This window comes from Lonchura striata, chromosome 3 (assembly GCF_046129695.1).
Source record: "Lonchura striata isolate bLonStr1 chromosome 3, bLonStr1.mat, whole genome shotgun sequence".
Taxonomy (NCBI): domain Eukaryota; kingdom Metazoa; phylum Chordata; class Aves; order Passeriformes; family Estrildidae; genus Lonchura; species Lonchura striata.
This window is the reverse complement of record NC_134605.1, coordinates 99,013,490-99,033,387: the sequence shown is the minus strand read 5'-3', so window position 1 is coordinate 99,033,387 and position 19,898 is coordinate 99,013,490. Positions and strand designations below refer to the sequence as shown.

The 19,898-nt window shown below is 43.3% G+C and overlaps 1 protein-coding gene across 2 annotated transcripts in view; it reads right to left on the bottom strand.

Moving 5' to 3' along the window:
- Window positions 1-666: 666 nt before the first annotated feature.
- GRHL1 (grainyhead like transcription factor 1) overlaps window positions 667-19,898 on the bottom strand; it is a 48,639-nt gene continuing 29,407 nt past the window's right edge. For both annotated transcript variants that reach the window (XM_077782425.1, XM_021525420.2), the window contains exons 9-16: window positions 16,154-16,312; window positions 11,724-11,811; window positions 9,423-9,562; window positions 8,520-8,557; window positions 8,332-8,420; window positions 6,483-6,568; window positions 4,860-4,924; window positions 667-3,751 (exon numbers count right to left, since the gene is read on the bottom strand). In XM_077782425.1, the coding sequence (XP_077638551.1) occupies window positions 3,637-3,751; window positions 4,860-4,924; window positions 6,483-6,568; window positions 8,332-8,420; window positions 8,520-8,557; window positions 9,423-9,562; window positions 11,724-11,811; window positions 16,154-16,312 (780 nt within the window). In that variant the 3' untranslated portion in view covers window positions 667-3,636. The remainder of the gene's footprint in view (window positions 3,752-4,859; window positions 4,925-6,482; window positions 6,569-8,331; window positions 8,421-8,519; window positions 8,558-9,422; window positions 9,563-11,723; window positions 11,812-16,153; window positions 16,313-19,898) is intronic.

Sequence of the window (19,898 nt, the reverse complement as noted above, 5' to 3'; positions counted from 1 at the left end):
TGCAGCATCTTCCTGCATCTGGGACACACCCTGTGAGCACAGCCTGGACAAGAACTACAATTAAATAAAGAAATAAGCAGAGGTTTTCCTGGCCTTTTCCTAGCCCAGAAATCTGCCACACACACTGCTCCCCACCCAGCCCCACATGTTGACACAAGCCCAGTGATTGGGAAGAAGCCAGCACAGGAGCTGCTCCAGGGGCTGGGAGCCAGCTACAGCAAAAGCTTGTCGAGACATTTTCTGAGTGAAAAAGAGGAGGTGAATACCACTCCACATATCATGGTGCTAGGATTATCCTGGAGATGTTAGTGTGAATTTTGTTTTCAGATTGGACAAATCAATGCCTGTGGCTTCACTAGTGGTCCCTCTACACACCTGATCTTACCCATGGGTGTTCTGCCCTCATGTCAAAGGAAAACGTCCTCCGGAAGCAAATGCTGCAGCTTCCCCACACACTGAACTGAATGAGGTCAGCTGGAATAAAGCAGGGAATGAGAATGGAGCTGGCCATTTCTTATGTGGGAATAACAACAGCAAGGCTGGCACTAGGATTATTTTCTTCTGCAAGGAGAAACTAGGAAACAATCACCAGGTTTTATAGAATCCATGTCAGAGGAAAATTGAACGCATAAGAGCACATGCATTTGTTATATAGAAGACTCATCATTAGAAATGAACATATAAAATTTAATAGCTTGGTTTAAAATACATTTTCAATTAAAAAACAGCAGGCAAAACAAAAAAAAACACCCCTCAGTTTCATAAAACATACATGACATTGCTGCTACTGTTATAAGACCCGTGTCCCAGAATATCTTATAGTGGAAAACAATCATCAGATTTAGTTCACATACTTCATTAAGCAGTAAAAAGAAATAACATTCATGTCAATCTTAGTTCTATGGAGATTCTAAATCTACTTCCCTGACCCTAGACCAAGTTTCTGTAATAAAACTTCCACTTTCAATAAAAATGTGTAAATATATATATGTATTCTATATATCAGGTTTTTTAAAAAATTCCCTTGCCATAGTAAAATGATTCCCGTGACTGCCGAAGGGAAGCCCAAGCAGGAGGCTGGTGTTGGCTGGGTACGAGTCCCGTGGCTGCTCTGCCCGGGGTGGATTCCTGTACAGGGTGGCAGGGGTTGGCCAAGTCTCTTCAGCACCGTGCTGCACATCAGCCTTGAGCCCACGTGAGTGTTCTGGCCACATGCTCACAGGCACAGGTGCATCTGTGAGCAGCTTGCTGGAGGGGAGCATGCAGTGTCCAGAGCATCACCAACCCTCTGCTGGGGCCCATCAACAAAAGAGAAGGAAGGAGAGGGGAATAGATGGGGGGGAATGGAATGAACCAGCTCAGGATTGATCCAAATACAAATTCCAAAATACTGTATTTTATATATATCATTAAAAAATGTGAGGAGGGACTTCAAGTGGTCACCTGGACTCACCACCAAGAGAGAATCAATTACACCTGTGACAGTCCAAAAACACCTTTGCTTAGCCTGGCTCTGAAGACCTTTGATGCCAAACCACTGCCTCTATGGACAGACAACCTGCTCTCACTGGAGAAAACTGCCTCAACACACAGCCTGAAATTCTGTGATTTACATCCACTACTCCCTGTGCTTGCCATGGATACGGAGGACATGTCCATGGGGCAGGAGGCTGCTCCATCAATCATCCCATCTGAACATGACCCCTCATCAGCCAGACCATGCAGGCCTTTCTCCTCAGAAGCCACGAGCTTTGGCCAAAGGACCACGTGCTCCGTGCTCCAGTGGAGGCCCCAGCGGTGCCAAGCAGAGCCACAGAGGGCAGGTCTCCTATTTCTTGGAGATCATGCTCCTCAATGTGGCATTTGCCTCCCTCTTCCAAACAGCATCATGACAGCGCTAAAAAATAGTAGGTTACAGTTCGTTAACCATTAAGTAGAAACATTAATTATTAAGTAAAATCATATGCTACTTTTCTGGACTATTTCTCCAGTCTTTTCAGGTTGACCTTCATGTCCTAGGTGAGGTATGTACAGCTTCGTACTGTCTGAAAATATTACAAATCTCTTTCATTCCCAGATCCCTAACTAAAGCTATGACACTGGAGCTGGCACTCATGTTCATCTGCCCACTATGTAACTGAGGTTTTTTGCCTTAGTGCTGCCCTTTAAATGCTCCTCTTTCATTTGCTATTAACCAAAGAGTGCCTTTCCTTCATAAGCACATGAAGAGTAAATAGCACAGGGCAGTACTCTTTGGAGGTGTCTGGCACTCCCAGCTGGGGCTCAGGATGCCTGCTGTGCCCATTGGGTCTCTCCAGCTCAGCAGCAGGTCCATGGTATGTACAAACACCAAGACAGCATAACCTACTTGGAGGCCTTACTATCTGCTAACACTTGGCCTGCTGAACCATTTTGGCACCTTCCTCTCTCAAAAGCCTTGCCCGTGCATTTTCTGTTGTTGGCATCCTAGGCCTTGCAAGCTAGCTCCTCTAGCCCATGGGTTCATCCAGCCTGAGCTGCCAGTGTGGGCAGGACCCTGCTGAGCCTTAAGGACACTGCTACAGTAAAAAAACTCACCCTCCAGGAGACTTTCTTCCTGACCCCCAAACACAAGACTTCAAGAGAACTTCATCTGCCCTGCTCCTCCTGTGAACCAGCTCTCAGACTTGGCCCAAACCACCTCCCAGAACAGCAGCACCCAGCTGTTTAGTGGCAATTCATGACAGAAACCGGGACTTGCATCACCTGCCTGTGCATGAGGATTTAGGAGAGCTGATATCTTCTTTCTTCTATGTAGGAAGATCCATGTTTAACAAGCAGGTCTCTTGTGCCTTCTATGAATGTACAAACGTGTGCTCACCTTTGGTGCATGATAAGGGTTTGTCCATTTTTAAATATCTATGTTAAATATGTTTTCTCTGTATATGGCATCCTTTTAGATGGGCTTCATTGAATATATTCACGGTATATACAGAACACCATCTTTTATATATATTATATATTGCTTATATGTACACATTTACAAACCTTCAAAAAGATATTGCACTTATATACAATATAGCTTCATCTGATGAGAGTTCACACAGTTACTAAGGCGAGTTCTTCATAGGCTAGGCAGTTTTACATTCCCCCCAAATGACACAAGTGATTTCAACAGTCTGCCCTGATCACAAGTAAACATTATAGACTTTTTTCCAACCTGCATGCAACTCCTACTAGCATCAATTAGTAGTTTTGCAGCTCTCCCTAGCAGAACACAGTCCAGTAAAATGGTATCAGCTGATAACAGGCTCAAACATGGTTACTGAATAGATAAATAAGACATCACCAGTCTAAAAGGCCACCTTCCAGGAGATTTCCCCTCAAATACCTACTAGTGGTTTACACACTAGTAAAAAAATATACATGCTCTCCACTTAATTGCCAGTATCTTTGCTTGCCCATTTCAAGTGCAAATAAGATCATGAGCAAGAAGACAAATACAAATGTATTAAGCAAAACCACTGCTCTGCTCCCCAGAACAAGTCAAACATCTGGCTTTCTTCTGGAGGTGATTAGTGTTTTGCTCAACATACTGAATTTATGGGAAAATGTTCACTTGAGACCTTTGTTTAAAATCCACAGTGATCTGTGATCTTAGATCTCAGTCAAAGTCAGCTTGTAAGATCCTCCAACCTCTTCAATCTGCAGCTGGAAGGTATCTTCATTAGAATAGTGTTTCACAATGTTATCATCCATGTTGACCAGAATTCTGAAAAAACAAAACAAATCAGTTCTAAATGCCAACGGCACTCTCAAACCTAAAAAAGCCTGGACTGCCCAAGGGTAACAAGATCCTGCTCATCTCTCTCCGATTTATTGCTTCCCATAGCAGACCTGGCTGTTCTGACCCAACCCTGCCATCAAGGCTGGCAGCCACACTTCTCCAGGTCTGAATGGAAGGATTAAATCTGGCTCCTGGACCAGGGAGGTAGATCTTGGAACCGGCAGAATCCTGAAGCTGCAGGCACCTGGGGCTCTGAATGGGTTTGCTTGGCAGTTATAAACTATCAGCACAAAACCACCCGTGCTTGGCCACTTCTTTCATTTGCCAGAAAGGTCAATACCTCTGTGTGTGTGTGTGTGTGCACATGCACACAAAGCTCTGCTTAGCAGTGATTTAGATATCACAGATTTTAAGCTTTTTGCAGCGGTTCTGGTGGGGTAATTATGCTATGAAAGCACAACCCTGGAAGGGTGTATTATTCTGGCTAGAAGGAGAAGGGGCTGAGACACCAAACTGACAATCACTTATAGACAACCCAAGAAAATTAGTGAGAAATTAAAAGATAAAACAAAATCAGACAATGTTCAGAAACTCACTTATGCGACAAAATAAAAAGATGATGAAGTATGGCCTCTGGGAGAAACAGACACTTCACAACTAAGTTCTCTTCAATTTAGCCCACAAAAATACAACTCAGGTTCAGTAACTGTAGCCAAATGCAGATATAGTGAGCCAAATCACCACTGGAACAATTTAACATGGGTTGAAGGAGGTTCTTCATCATTGGGAGTCTTTTAACACACTGAACTCTTCTTCCTCTGACATTATCAACCCTGGTTCAAATAACAATTAGCTCAGAGAGGGTCAGTGACTTGTATTTACACAGGAAGCTAGACTACATATTTCTATAGAACCCTTCCTATAGTCTTCAGCTCTGTGGATGATACTGAAATGTGTGTACTTGTGTGCACACACATGTAACAGTAAATGGCATTCACATATCTGCAGTTCATGGGGGAAGTCTACAGCAGATCTGCTGGTTTGAAAAAGGTGTTCTTATTCTTAGGTAGTTACTACACAGGTACATACTCACCCTTTTTTGCATTTTTTGAAGATTTTTCCTATTTTATCAAAAGGAACATCATACTTGTCAGATATCTAGAACAAAAGAAAGCAATGATTGGTGAAGCAAGGAGACTGCTGTCATTGTCTTTCACTTTCTATTTTACAGAAAGGAATAACTCCAACAAAAAGCCTGCAAATGAGGACAACTACTATGCTCTATAAAGGCAACACTAAATCCCAAACTATAGCATATTATCTACAGATCAGAACCCCTTCTCTGCATTCAGCTAACTTCTGTGCAAAAAGTTTAATCATGTTTGAATCTGGATACTTACTTCTCATACAGCAACCTCCTGTCCTTACACTCAAAAACTCACCTACTTAAAGCCCATGCCCTAACTCTCATTTTCTCTTGGCTCTCTGTTCTCTTAGCATACTGAAAACATTTTTAAATTTAGTGTCAGAGGGATCAAGTGAAAGCTAGGCATGCCAGTGGCTGAAAGAAGAAAATAGCAAGAGAGAGAGGACCTCTGCTGCTAAGGGCATGACGTGATCAGAAACAGTCTCCTTCCTCAGCAGGGTGACATCAGTGTGGAGCCACAGCCACAGACCATGGCACTTCACTGCACAGCCTCCAGAAAGTCGTGAGGTCGGTAACCTAAGCCTGGTTTACTTTGGCAAACTGCTCTATCATACTGACAGTAAGTACCAAACCAATGCACTGCTTTGACATGCAAATGTACAGGGAATTTCCCCCAGGCTCCTTGTTTTAAGAAATATACTGAAACAGAGGTGCAGCTTCACTTCAGGACTATGGGGTAAGGGAGGACTTCACAGCCTTCAACCCCTCTCTCCATTAGCCCTCACCCTCCAGCTAGCAAAGCCTCAGAGCCAGGAAGAGATAAAGATTCTGGTTACAGAGCTATCTCTACAACCAAAAGTTAATGGCCAGGCCTGCCTGTATGTCCCCAAAGCCCCTGTTCTCTGAGCAGAAGCATTAGTCACAGAAAGAGACAGACAAATGTCAGTTCTGAGCTCATGCCAAACATTACACCATTCCTTGGATTTAAGCTCTGTACTTCCCTTGCTCTACACAGCAGCAAGGATAGTGGAAGGCTATTTTGGAAGTCAAGCAGCAGAGAGCAATTTCACACGTGTGCACAGATATATAAAAGTGTTCAGTAACACACAGAGGCTGGGACTTGGAGCTCTGCAATACCAGCTTGTGAAAGGGCAGGGGAGGGCCCTAAACGTGGCTTTGAAAGGCTGAAACAAACCCAAGCCACCAGACACATTCTGCAAATCATTCCATCTCCTAACAAAAGTACCCTCTCTGACAAGAGGAACATCCAATCAAGTTTGACAGACCTGGATCTTCAGGAAGGCTTCTTACACCCAGGCCCCACAGATGTGGGGTAAGGTACTTGAAAGACAAGCTTCCTGAATTCCTTTAACAATAAATTAACACATTATTTGCATTCATTTCTATGGTATTGAAAGGAAATCTTCCTTATTCTTCTTATTCAGAAGAGCAGAAATGTGTGGACACAAGCTGTGACTGAAAGTCTGACTCCTGTGACTGGCCAGTGTGTAAGGACTGGGTAGTCAGGAATTTTTTTCTCAAGGATTACAAACCAGCCTCATTACTTACCGCTTCCATTAGGCCTTTCAGAGATGGTGTCTTTAACATTAGTGCATCAAAGACTTCCTCTGACTCTTTTCGGACATACAGCAACACTGGAAAGCAATTTGGAGAGGAATTAACTGTGCAATTGTTCCTCAGGAAAAATTTCTATCCCACAGTGGTTAAGCACATGGGGACATCCACTGAGGATCTCATGAAGAAACAGACATACACACAGTCAGTATACGCTTCAGACTGTAGCACGAACACCCACTGCTGGGTTAGCTCACATCTTGCTTCTTGCACATAAAGCCATTGTATGCTCAAGCATCTTTATTGTCAAAGTACTTCTGTATTTTCTTTATTTTCTCTATTATTATGAAAAAAAAGGTCATATTTAAAACAAATAAAGGAAGAACATAAAACACAAATCTTTGAGACTCTTGGGATCCTCTATATCTTACAGTCATTTGCCATAAGACTTTCCACAGTCAAATTATTTGACAGATGCTATCACAGCAGGTGAAGCCATCCTGGCCACCTCATAATTTTAAAATAATTTATTTGTACAGTTCTGTGCTCTTCCTGTGCTGTCTCATCTTTCTTCCTGCCCCTTGCTGTGTTTCAGTAATACTCGTACCACCAGAGCTGACATACAATGGAGGCTTGGTCTCCTGCTAGCAGGGGAATGAAAAGAGCAAGAACCCCAATTAGGTGAGCATCCCTAGCATTCTCAAGCTAGCACAGACTCATTGCATGCAACATCAGCCTCATTAAAAACTGCATTAAGGCTGAGGAATAAGCCAGGAGAGCAAGAGAGCTTGGACAACAGCTTTGCTGTCTTTAATCCATCTTCTAATGACTAGGTGTTGCAGCCTGGATTGTTTGCAAGGGTTCAACACAGCTTTGACACACCTGCAACATGAAACGGTTGCTGGCATTTCTGATGGAACAAAGTGAACTGAGGACAGCACAGCACTTGATGCATTTCCCAATTTGCCTGTTAAAGGCAGTTTTAATAAGGGAGGACTGTAGCTTTGAAAAAGGAAGACAGGACAAATACTCTCAGTTACAGCACAGGTCAGATGAGAGTCAGCCAAAGGAGAGAGAATCTCATGGGGCTTGTTTTATGGCATACAGCAACGTGAAAAAACCCAAGAAATTTGATTTCCTTCTATAAAATTCATCCTTCTTTACTAGTTTATCTAGACTGCAGAAGTGCAGCCCCATTATGGTCAGACTTGCTAGACTTAGCATTTGCTTCTTCATAGGTTTAATACTTCAAGCTTTGTTGCAGTCCTTCCAAACACAACTATTATCAATCAGGTACACCACCTCCAACACCCCAAAGGGACCTCTCATCTCCTTCCACAACACCACAGCAACATGAAATTGCAAAGACTGAAACTCAGTTAAAAATAAGCAGAATATTCTCTTAGCTTGGCTTTCAGAGGTGAACATCCCATTTCCTGGCACCATGAAAGATGCATCAGTTTTATATCCAGAACCAGTTCTTGGTGTTCATTCCTTGAAGCCCTGGAGATTTCCAGAGTATTTTGTAGCAGATTACATGATGAATTCTTTGCCCCAGTCCATTTGGGATACTGGTAAGCTGCTCACCTCGTCTTGACTCTTTCCTTATAGGTTCAGGACCTATTATTGTCTGAGTTGGCAGAAATCCCCAGAAATTCTCACAATATAACATACTTGCACAGCTGAGCCATATCTTGATACATGAACTGTCACTACTCAAAGCCAGCAATATCATTCTGAAGTAAACATCAATATGAATTAAAAAAATATTTAACCTCAGATGCATCTCTCTATCATGATGGATAAATACTCCAAAAATTCAGTCTCTGAAAGAAGAAAATACCTCTTTTTGGCTCTTCTATTCTGGTCATCTTATTTGGAGTAGCAATAAAGTCCTCTTCACCAATATAAGTTCCTCTCTTCAGGTTGGAGCTGCCATTGACAGGGCAAAAAGTTAGGACTGGTAGAATTACAGGGACTTATCCCTTTATCTGAGGGCAGGATGTCAGGAGGTTGAAGGATAGCTCTTACCTTTCACCCTCTAGTTCTTCTGATGCAACAGGAAGGACCTTTAAAAATAAAGGGGAGATTTTTGTATGTAATCCAGAATTAGAGTTAATTTTCTCTTATAACCTTTTAACGCTAAATCAAATTACACTTTGGCTCCAAAAGCCAGTAAACATCTTCTTTACCTTTTTTCATATAAAGCTAATAAAAGCTCTCAAATGAGAGACAGGAACAAAAAGAAGCTAAATAGTTTTTTCCTGGACTGGTGTAGAATCTTCTGACAAAACTCAGCACTAGAGCCTTTGTAGAAAAACACGCACGAATGTCAGCCTTATGGATGTAAGTTTATTCTCCATCCTTTACTAGGAGTTCAGGCAATGCTCTTAAAAAGTAGAGTTTATAATTATGTTAGAGCACAGCAGAACTCCCAGCACAGCAAAGTTCAAGATTTTGAAACCTGGCTGCATGCTAATCGTTTCCCTTCCAGTTTCTTGTAAGCTGGAATTTCCAGGAACACTGAGGCAGGGCGCTCTGGCAGTCAATCACAGAGCTGACACACGTGCCAGTTCCACAGGGTAGATTTTCACCCTGCAGCAGGCATCCGGATGAGTCTGTGTTGTACAACAGGATCCCAAGAGATGCAATGAGAGAAAACCACCCTGCAGTTCATGCAATGGAGAAATCCTTTCAAGTTCACAGAAACTGGACGTGATAGGAAGATAATTTTAGGGTGAAACACCCCCAGTTAACTTCAGCCAATGTATCTTGGAGGAACATTTCTTGCCCATATGAGACGCAGCCTGTGTTTGATTACAGCACTGATGCAATCTGACATTTCATATGTACATGCACACAACACAGCATCCCAGGCCTTTTGCAAATACAACTCAGAACCTCTTCAGCCCCACACCCATGAGCTTTACTCACGTGAGCCCCACGCTGCAGGTTTGCAAAGTGAACATCAGGGATGAACAGGACAGGCTGAGTGTCTAGGTCCATGAAGGGCTTGAAGATGGTGATGTCGGTACGTTTGTGTGAGGGCAGCATGGGCACTTTGACATCAGAAACTGCAGAGAAAGTTCAGGATAGAGGACACTGAAGGCCCTGATGGGCCCTACATCATTTGAAAAGTACATACACTGCTGAATAAGGGTATTTTGCAGTCAGAGAGAAAAGCTCCTGTGGTAAAGGAGTTTGCACTTTGGTTGTCTCCCTCTCAGCTGAGGGCCTGGGCCCCAAGGGCTTGTTTCACAGAGTCAAAGCTTTCTCCACCTCTCCAACTGAGCAACTCAGCTTTGTTTAGATATTACTTAGGGTGGACAATACACTCAGCCCAAGAGAGGTACTGCGGTCAGCCATCCAAACAGAGGGCAAAAATCAGTCCCTGCCCCACCTTCTCCCTCAAAGCCTGCTGGTGTTCCTATGCCGGGAGGATACAAAGAAGACAAAGGGAATTTTGTGTGTTACCAATTGGGAGCACCTTAAAGAGACAGCACCACAGTAGCACCATACTACAGAGGTAGTATAAATACTGGTTTGTTCAAGTTGTTATATTTAAAGTTACATTTTTATTCCACAGTTCCAAGTTTCACATTCCAGTTCCTCCCATTGTTCATCCTGGTCACCTCAGGGTGCCAGCCCCTAGTCCATTCCCCCAGGATCCATCTCCCACAGAGCCCTTTGGCTCTCACAATGTACCACCTGAAGTGACACAACCCACCAAGAGAACAGACTTCATCCACAAAGACCCTCTGAGGAGAAAGTGAGGCAGAAGGCACCTTAAACTGCATTTCAGACACATTCATGTCAAACTATCACAGTTGAAGACTTAATTTTACCAAGTGGAAAATATCCATATGACTGCAAACCGACTCCAAACAAAATAAATGCCTTTTAAACAAAACCATTTCTCATGTCCTCAGTAGAAAATACACGATTTTCTCCTTGCAAAATGGATTTTTTTAAAGATTGCTCGAATTCTGTAATTGCTTGATTTCTGCTTTGCCCAAAAGCCACCAACTGTTTCTGCTGTTGAAGAGTTTATGTACACATGGCATTTGTGATCCTGGGGGTAAGTATAACAACTTATGGCTTTAAGGAATCAAAAACTTCCCACATAAGAATTTAAAAGTCAAAGATCGTACTTTCCAGGAAAATAAGGATCACATCGGGCTATGCCCAAGCCTAGAAAATTAACATTGGAAAGCAGCTTTTGTCAAATTGTAAGATCCTGGGAAATGTGTACTGAACCTGCCCTCCCTTTCCAGCCATGATGCAAGGGTTGCCTGCAGTAATCTTGTGGGAGCCGCTGGGGCTGCTTCATTTGTGAAACACTAACCCTGTGCTAAACCTGCCTCTTGTGACGTACTTCGAAAGAAACCAGAGACCCAGCCCTTTCCACGACTTCCCTTGAGCAAATGGGCTCCCTTCAGCACTATCTTCTGAAGCTGCTCCAGCAGCCTGTACCTGCTGTGTCAGGAAAAGCCTGCATGGTGAGCCAAGAGCAGCGTGCCGGCTGAGCCAGCCGGGCTGCTAACACCGAGCAGGCGAGAGCACACACTGGCCCCGTGCCCACAGAGCAGGGAGAGATCTTCCTCTGAGAGCTCTGCTGGTGAAGAACCAGTCATCCAAACACAGCATCTGTCATCTGCAGCAGCTAAAGGAAGATGCTCAGCAGGAAAAAACTCCTCATCCTTTACATGCTGAGGTCTCCACATACTTCACACATGCAGAAACTTCAAAATTACTTGCTAAGGACCACTTTGCTCTGGAAGAGTGAGCATAGGGCTGAGAGGCTGGAGGCTCAGCCTCAAGGCTGCTACAGCCTTGTTGAGGAGCTGCAAACACATTTTTAATGTAAGTTAAAACCTAAGTTTAGGATCAAGTTGAAAATATTTGGAACTGATCATTCTGACTGCCACCTGGATTGGGAGAGGCTCCAGCATTGGCCAAAAATCCCACCTCACCCCAGCACTTCAACTGCTACAATCCATACCTGACTGAATATACAGCAGGACCCTGTCTTGGATAGAAAGAACTATACAGAATGAATCCCTAAATGACCCAGTGTGTTGCAAAGCACAATGAGCAATGTTCCATAAGGAATTGCTTAAAACAAGCACTGGTCAACAGAGGATAAAGATTAACTTGAGAGTTCTACTGCACAAGCTATTTGTAACCAAAATTAAATCCAATATTTAAAATACTGATGGAATAAGTTCTACTTACAGGCATTCAACTGAGAGCTGGGATCGGTGCACTTCCCTTTTCTTTTGCTTTGCTTTCGCTCTTCATCCCTGATCTTCCTCTCTGCTCCCTGTCAGACAATAGATTAAGGGAAAGCAATGGGGGAAATGAAGAAGAAGAGGGGGAGAGAGAAGGTATTTTTATTTTTTTGATGTTTTTCTTCAGCTGCAGAGGCAAAACACCAGTTCTTCCAGAGCTATATTTGTGGAGGTCAGATCCACAGACCCAAGCTGCAGGTTTGCCAGAGTGTGCCAGCTTTGAGATCTGCTTACTTTTGAGTCTATCATCTAATGAAATCCAACAACCATATCCGAAATGCAAATACTTGCTTTCTTACAAGTCAGATGGAGATATGGTGACAAAAGATACCCATATCTATAACGATTGTGTAAAGCATTAGATAAAAGTATAGTTTTAAGTGTTTAAAACAATACAGAATTGCAGGTTCCCCCAGTTTAGGAGTTCCCTTGATTGTCATTAAAATCTACAGATGTCCCACCACATGTGAATCACCAAGTGCAAGATACCTCCTGCACATTTCACACAGAGCCTGCAGCAGCTGCACCAGCCTTCACTGGGCTCAAGCTGCAGACATGCATTGCTTTAAAGCAGGGATTATTTCTTCTCTTTTTATCATGGCCAGGCCAAGGTGGAACCCACAGATTCTCTAACTGGGTTCATGCCTGCACTGCCGCTCCTGGCCTTCCAAACCAAGCAACAGTGCCATATTGCCATTTTTTCTGCAAGGTGCAGACAGCTGTGATGGAAAAAAAAAAAGGAAGATAGAAGCATTGGAATAGTGTTCATTCCTCCAGCTCTACCCAGACCTCACATGTGACTGTGGGTTAAGTCAGGGATGTCATATTGCCAGAAGTGGTAAGCATGAAGTGATACGCCCACAGAAGATGGCCAACACTCAGTCCTGGTGCTACCACCAGGTCACCAAAACTAGTATACACAAGTTCTACCTGGTTTCCCAGTATCAAAGCAGGGCAAAAGGTAACAGTTACCTGGCCACACCAAGCCATTATTTCTCATTGCCTCTCCTTCAAAGCTGCCCAAACACACCCACAGCCTCGCATGGTCCTGGAGGAAGACTTCATTAGCTATAGCAAATGAGGTGTCAAAACTCATGTGGCCATGGGGTGGCAATCTGTGCCTAACGGTGCATGGGAGAAGAGGAACAGCCCTCCTTACTTCCCAGTAAATTGATGTTCTATAGATGCCAGGCTGCCTATGCCTGCTGGTAGCACTAGGCTCATCTGCACCAGCAATAAAAAGGAAAATTGGCCAAGGTATTTGATACACATTAACACATATAATCTCTTCTTCCTCCCAATGAGAGGGAAAAAAGCAGCTTCAGGGAGCTGTGGTGAAAGAGAGAAAAAAATTACACATGAAGACACAGGCATTGCCAGCTTTGCTTGACCCAGTAAAGCTGATATAGCCCACTACAGTGAATACATCTTACCTAAACCTCAGCACAGCTGGACCTTAACCCCTCTGTGTCATCCCTTACCAAAGCAGTCACATCTAAGCTTGACAGCAGAAAGATTAATTCCGTTCCAGATCTGATTTTTACCTTTCATGTAGAAATAATAAAGCTGTGCTACTCAAACACTCTGCTACAGAACAGCATCTGCCTCCTCGTGGAGAACATGCTGATTCAACAAGAGCACACATTTTGAGAAAATCTCTGCCCTCACATTCCGTGCTTGAAAGTCAACTTGATGCAGGCTACTGGAGCTCAGGTAAATGTCTCAAAATCCACATTAAAAAAGAAAGTTATGTCTTGATACTAGGCTTTTCTGCCCTGCCAGCAGAGCTCAGGGAATTGTCCTGAAAGAGGACAGTTTTATACTGGACATAAGGAGAAAATATTTTTCTGATGAGGGTGATGAGGCACTCTCAGCTTGGCTAGAGAAGCTGTGGATGCTCCATCCTTGGAAGTGTTCAAGGCCAGGTTGGATGGGGCTTTGAGTAAGCTGGCCTAGTGGAATGTATTGCTGACCATGGCAGAGATCTAGACTAGATGACCTTTAAAGGTGCTCTGCAACCCAAACCCCATTCTGTGATCATGCAACCAAAGAGCAGTTTCCATGTTGCTGCCCATTCACATCAGTGCTCCAGCAGCCTTGTGCGTGCTCTTTCCTTCCAACAGCATCTCACTCATCTGTTCCCACCATCCCATGAAAGCCTTCCCACAGCACTGCCCATTACTGGCAGAGTAACAGCAGATCCCAGAGGGCAACACGAGCTCTAGTCAGTGAAACCCTGTATTTAATTCTCCTCATGTGGATGCACAGCTGAGGAACCATTCAGAATAGAGGAGGTCTTCTTCCTCTGGGACAGGTCAGCCTCATCCCTGCTCAGCCCAAATATTGCTGGGCCAAGCCTGAAGGAAGCTTGTGCCATAACATTCTCAGGTCCTGAAACTACACACGAGTAAATGAAAACCAAACATCCCAGAAGGAAGGAGCATCAGAGATGTGTGAAGAACTGACCACAGCCCCCATTTCCCTGCACTGCTGCAGAGGACAAGGGGAAGAATTAGGGAGTGAAGTTGAGCCTGAAGAAACGAGAAGGATGAAAGGAAGGTACTTTAAGATTTAGTTTTATTTTTTATTATCCTGTTCTGATTTTGATTTGCATTTCTCCTCCCTTACTTCCCTCCTCTTTTAATTCAGGTACAATTCAGAATTTGGAGGAATAAATCAGGACAGTAAGTCAAAATCCCAAAAGGAAAATAAAAGATGCATTAGCATTACTATATTACTAGTTTGCTGAAATTTCTGCCATAGCTTGAAGGAAGCCATTGGCGTCTATATCTGACTACACACCTGCCTTTTTATTAACCAATCTGTCTTATTAGCAGTGGCACAAGCCTGTCAGTCATTTTAGCATTGTGTCAGTAATTGATTGGACAATTTAAGAGTAAAAGATCCCTCCCTCCCCTGTATAAAGTCTGTATTGTATTGTGGAGAAAAGAGGTTGATAGCACACCCGACTCCCAGATTACTCTGGTGAAAAAATGTTAGATGACACAGTTGCTTCAGTCTCATATTGAAACAGGAAAAAGAAAACAGGAAAATTAAAAGGCCTGAAGAAATCTCATGAGACCCAAACCTCTTAGGCATACTGGCAAGTCTTTAAGATGGCTCTGGAGAGCTTTTGCTAAGTCCCTGTAAATTCTCTGCAGAAAGCATCACAACAGGAACAGCTACAGGCAGCTCTCCCAGCTGTGCAGGAATGCAGAGGAACCCATTTAAAAGCCTGTGGATAGACAACAGAATGTGGAAGGGTGAGTTAATGGGATGCTACAGCAGGAGCACAGTGCAGAAGCACCGTATATTTTGGGAGGTAAGCAGAGACAGAATAATGGTGTACGAGATGAAACTTTGTGTCACTGCCCTAAGGAACACCAGGCAAGATCACACAGTGGTCTAGCAAAGCCAGCCGAGGACCAGAGAGGGGGGGTTACAGACCTGCCTCAGCCCTGCAGCTGCACGGAGAGGCATTTCAGCAATCACCTGAAAGAGTCTGCCCTATGAAGATGGAGTCTGCCTTAAAAGAGGCCCAAATCAAGCAGGATATCAGCAAAATTGGAAGTCAACATGGTTCACAGCAATCAAAAGGACTGGGGAAGTCCAGGAAGCATTTATCATGGCCTAGAACACTTGGTCACTCTGGAAATAGAAACATTACACATTATTTGCCGAAGACCTTCAAAAGACTGCTCAGGCAGGAACAGGTTATGAAAATTGGGAAATTGCCTTTTTTTGCAAACTCAGTTAAGCTTTTACAGCTGCTTTCAGTTCAGCTTTTGCTGTTTCTTTCACAGGTTCTATTGAAACTGGCTTTGGGATAGGCATTAATTCCGTGTGCTGAATTTGTTAAGGCAGAGTAGTCTAATTACAGCACCCATTCAACTTCTAAATGGGCTTTTTTATGCTGCTGTATGTCACGGTGGTACATCTTTTGTTCACAAGCTCTGCAAGTTACTGGTTTGGGGTTTTTTGTAACAAATACGGTATGAAAACATGAATAAACTTAAAAGGACCAACACAACAGAATTTGGGCAAAAAGACAAGCCTGTACTTGCTCCAGTCAATGGCAGTGATTTCTCCTACTTAAGGCTCTTCCTAGTGTCAGTATGCCACTGGCCGACCTTTCTCTAGAGTCAATGCTCAGGAACACTTATCACTCCAGCACTTTGGGAGCAACAAATTTATTTGAGGTCATCATATCATCTATGAGCCAAGTAGAAGAGGTTGAAATTTTTTAAACACAGACAGGACTTTCCAGTGAGTTGAAATAGCAAGTGACACAATTAGGGGGAAAAAAAAAAAAAAGCTGCTAAATTGTGGAGCAGCCTTTCCAAAACAGTCACTGGCACATTGATTCAACCTTACCTTGTCGCAGAAGACTTTAATTTGGCAGTAGGCTCTGTGGACAGGTTTGTTACTCCTGTTATTGTAGCTGTAAGTGTCAATCTGAAGATTCAGGGGCAGGCCTTTAACTCCCTTCTGAGAGGAAAAATCTGTGCTGAGGCAGTTCACAGAAATGAAAACCTGCAGAAGAAGAAAGCAGCAGCTGTCAGTAGTGACACACGGGGTCCTGGCCAACCACTGAGCGAGGGATACTCAGGGAGTGCTAAGGCCCAAATGCTGGTCCTTGTCACTACAAGCAGCACCTTCTTTCTTCTGAGACACCAGGTAAAATCCCCAAGAAGCAACATAACATTCTTAAGTCTTTACATAAGCCATTGGAGGAGACAAAGACACTTTGTCCAAAACAGATTTCAACAGACCATCCAAACTTTAGGAAGACTCCACCCATCTTCCCACCCAAGAACTCCCAAAATGTCACCATCAAACTTTTAACAAAGGAAATGCTCCTATAATCAATTCTCACTGCTCAGCATTTATTATTATCTTGGTAAGAACATAACCATGTTCCAAAAAATTCATGTTACTCTGGATAAGTTAAATCTTTCTATGAGTTTGACATAAGCACAGCTTATACTTGAAAGTACTTGGTTGAGGCTTTTTTCTAAAGGCTATTAAAAACTTTTAAAAATATATTAGGCAATATGTAATCTTTAAACACAGAAATAACACCATTATTCCAGTGAAAATTTCTGAGCTTTACACTAAGTTGAACACTACTTTGAATATTCCTTAGTAAGACATTCAATACCCTGTTAACATTCAGCTGGAAAGGGTAAAAAAAACATTTCCATTATTCTTACAAAAATTAATTACAGGGAAAATTAACTGCATGTTGGAATATATCTAATTTCATTTTCATAACTGCTTGAAAAAACAACAAAACAACCCTCTCAAAAACACAAATCATACAGAACCACACAAGTCCAATGCTGCTTAACAGAATAAAGAAATATCCTTAAGTGGATATGAGCATATAGTCCAGAGTACTTTGTATCTAGATAATGGGCTTGCAGTGTGCCAGGCTTTTCTACAGACACAACGCCTATTACTGGCACATCTCAGAAGCTGTAAGGATTAATTACCAGGAATTTACGAGCCACCAAGACCTGCAACGGCTTCTCTCCTCTCTGCCTGAAGAATAAAGGCTGGGAACTCGCTGCTTTAGAAAATAACCAAAGCCTTGGGAGCCAGAAGCATCTTCCCAGAGGTTTTGCAGGAGCACCGTCCCATGACCCGATCGCTCCCTTCGGTGGTGCCTCCACCAGCAGCACTTGAGCAGCGAGCTGGTGCCACCTCCCGGAGCTGCAGAGGCCCACACAGGCTGGGAAAGCTACAGGCTTTGCCTTTGCCAAGGGCTGCTTATCAAGGTCCAAGGTCCTCTTCACACAGGTTCTGAAATATCTTTTACCAGTTTCAAAGATAGGAGACAGCAATGTAAAACCCTGATCCGGTGATAGTTGATAACCATTGATTTTCTCCCACCATGGATAATATAGCTGTATAAAAAGCCAGGGCAGGGAGGAAAAATAGTGCAGGTGAGGGACTTCCCTCATAGTAATCTGTCTGAATACTAGGGATTCACATGGTGCTTCCTGCAGCCCCTGTGCCCGGAGAGGGCAGCACAGCAAACAGCCCCCTATTCCCTCCTGTGCACACACCACCCCAGAGATTCCAATTCCAATGTCCCCACCAAGGCCTGCTGTGCCAAGGGACATGGAATGAGTGAAACACCAACCCAGACCAGCTCAGCACATCAGCAGAGCCCCAGACCCACACTGCAGCCTCTGCAGGGATTCAAGCCAGGAACACGTGCAGGATGCCAGTGAGCTGGTGCTCAGGGCCTGCTCACCCTCCAGCCTGTGCCCCAGCATCCCAAACTCACGTTGTTCCAAGACAACTTTTTGTGAAAGTATTAAATACATCACAAATTGCAGTCAGGAAAATTATTTTTAAATAAGCTAGTCACAGTCTTCCTCAGACTAACCCAAAGGATGTCTCTGCCCGCTTTTCTCCACCCCACTTTCCTTCCTGCTACCTTTGGCTTTACAAGGACATTTTGCCTGCAGTGCTGGTACACCCCGGGGGAAAGCTTCAAGGAGTTTGAAGAGCTGCTCTCACCAGCTTGGGAGTTTGGCAATCAGATGTATGCACACCCTGAATAATTGTGTTCCCTGAGCAGGGGTTTTGTTTTTTAAAAGACCCTCAGCTCTGGTGTTTGCATATTTTTACATTTTAAATTTTAATTTTAAATTTAGCTATACTGAATATTCACTCAACTCATTTCTGTATGAAAAAATGACTACATTCTTAAAGAAAAACATGCCCAAGCAGCCACATCAGCAGGTCCACCACTGTCTCAAAATTTCTGTGAAATCCTGCAAATGAGTTTCACACCACTGGACACCAGAAGATTCAGTGTGCAGCATCAGTCAGCAGTTCTTTAGCACATGGTGTCATTTCTCTTCTGAGACTTAACTTCATGTTTTCCATTTTTATGGCTTACCAGTCACACAAAGCCATTGGGCTGAAGGTAGAGTTGGTCTCAGCACAACAAACACTTGTTACTACATACAGCAGAGCTGCACAGGTATCCCATGGGAATTTAGGATTGCCTATCAGATGCCAAAGATTATCCTCCTACTTTAGAGTCTCCTCATTTGATTAGCTTTGGCTTTATGCAGCTGACTTCATTTTCATGCCATTTAAATCTTCAGGACTCTAGGCAGGAGATGACAACTAAAACCTAATCACATCTCTGAAGCAACAGAGAGCCAGCCTGTCTTCTCCTGTTTGTACCAAACAATTTCAGCTCAAAAGGAACATCTACTTCTCCCTACCCATCCCATAACTCCTATTTTTGAGTAACTTCAGGTTGCCTCAAGTTTCACAAAACAGAATTTTAGCAAACAGCTTTTCCAGTTTCAGCCAAGTTCTTAATGTACAGGAATATTTGACTTACATTAGAAATGAAATGTAAGGCCAATTGACTGCATCAGCTACATCCCCACCCCAAAATTGCCAGAAGAAAGAAAAATGTAACCACAGAAGTTGCTCTGCGTCTTCAGCCTGCTGAGCAAGATTCCTTTTCATGTGTCCAACCTATTTTTCTAAGGGCAGTTCCGCATTCTCAGCTATATTAAGATTTGTTGTTACTTTAAAAAAAAACAAAACCATTTTCATCTCACCTCCCAAGATTCAACATAAAGACAGCACTTAAAAATAGAGCACTGTCAAGCCTGGGCACTTACATACATGAGTCAAGCCCTCAAAAGTTACGCAGATTTTCTTTAAAACTGAGATTTGTAAAGGGATTAGAAATCTGTACTCAAGTTATTTTGCTTGCTTGGCAGTTGAGCCTCTATATTTGACTACGTATGTCTAGGCTATCACATATCCGGGCTTTTCTCTCTAACCCAAGGCAGGCTTTATTTATTCCCCTTTTTTCCTGTTGATTTTTTTCCACACCTTTTCTAACTCCTTTCAAAAAAAGCTGAGATACTCATTGAGACAACTGGCTCCACAATGGTGGCATATCAGATAAAATCAAACAGCATGAAAACTGAGCTGCTACAAACTGCTAACCTCTTATACCTGGCATTCACCCCAACACTCTAAAGCCTCTTTTCCCCAACACCATACTGGGTTTTCTGCTGCCTTTGGGGCAGCCCTGCTGCACACAACAAAAGACTGAAGGCAGAAGGATTAA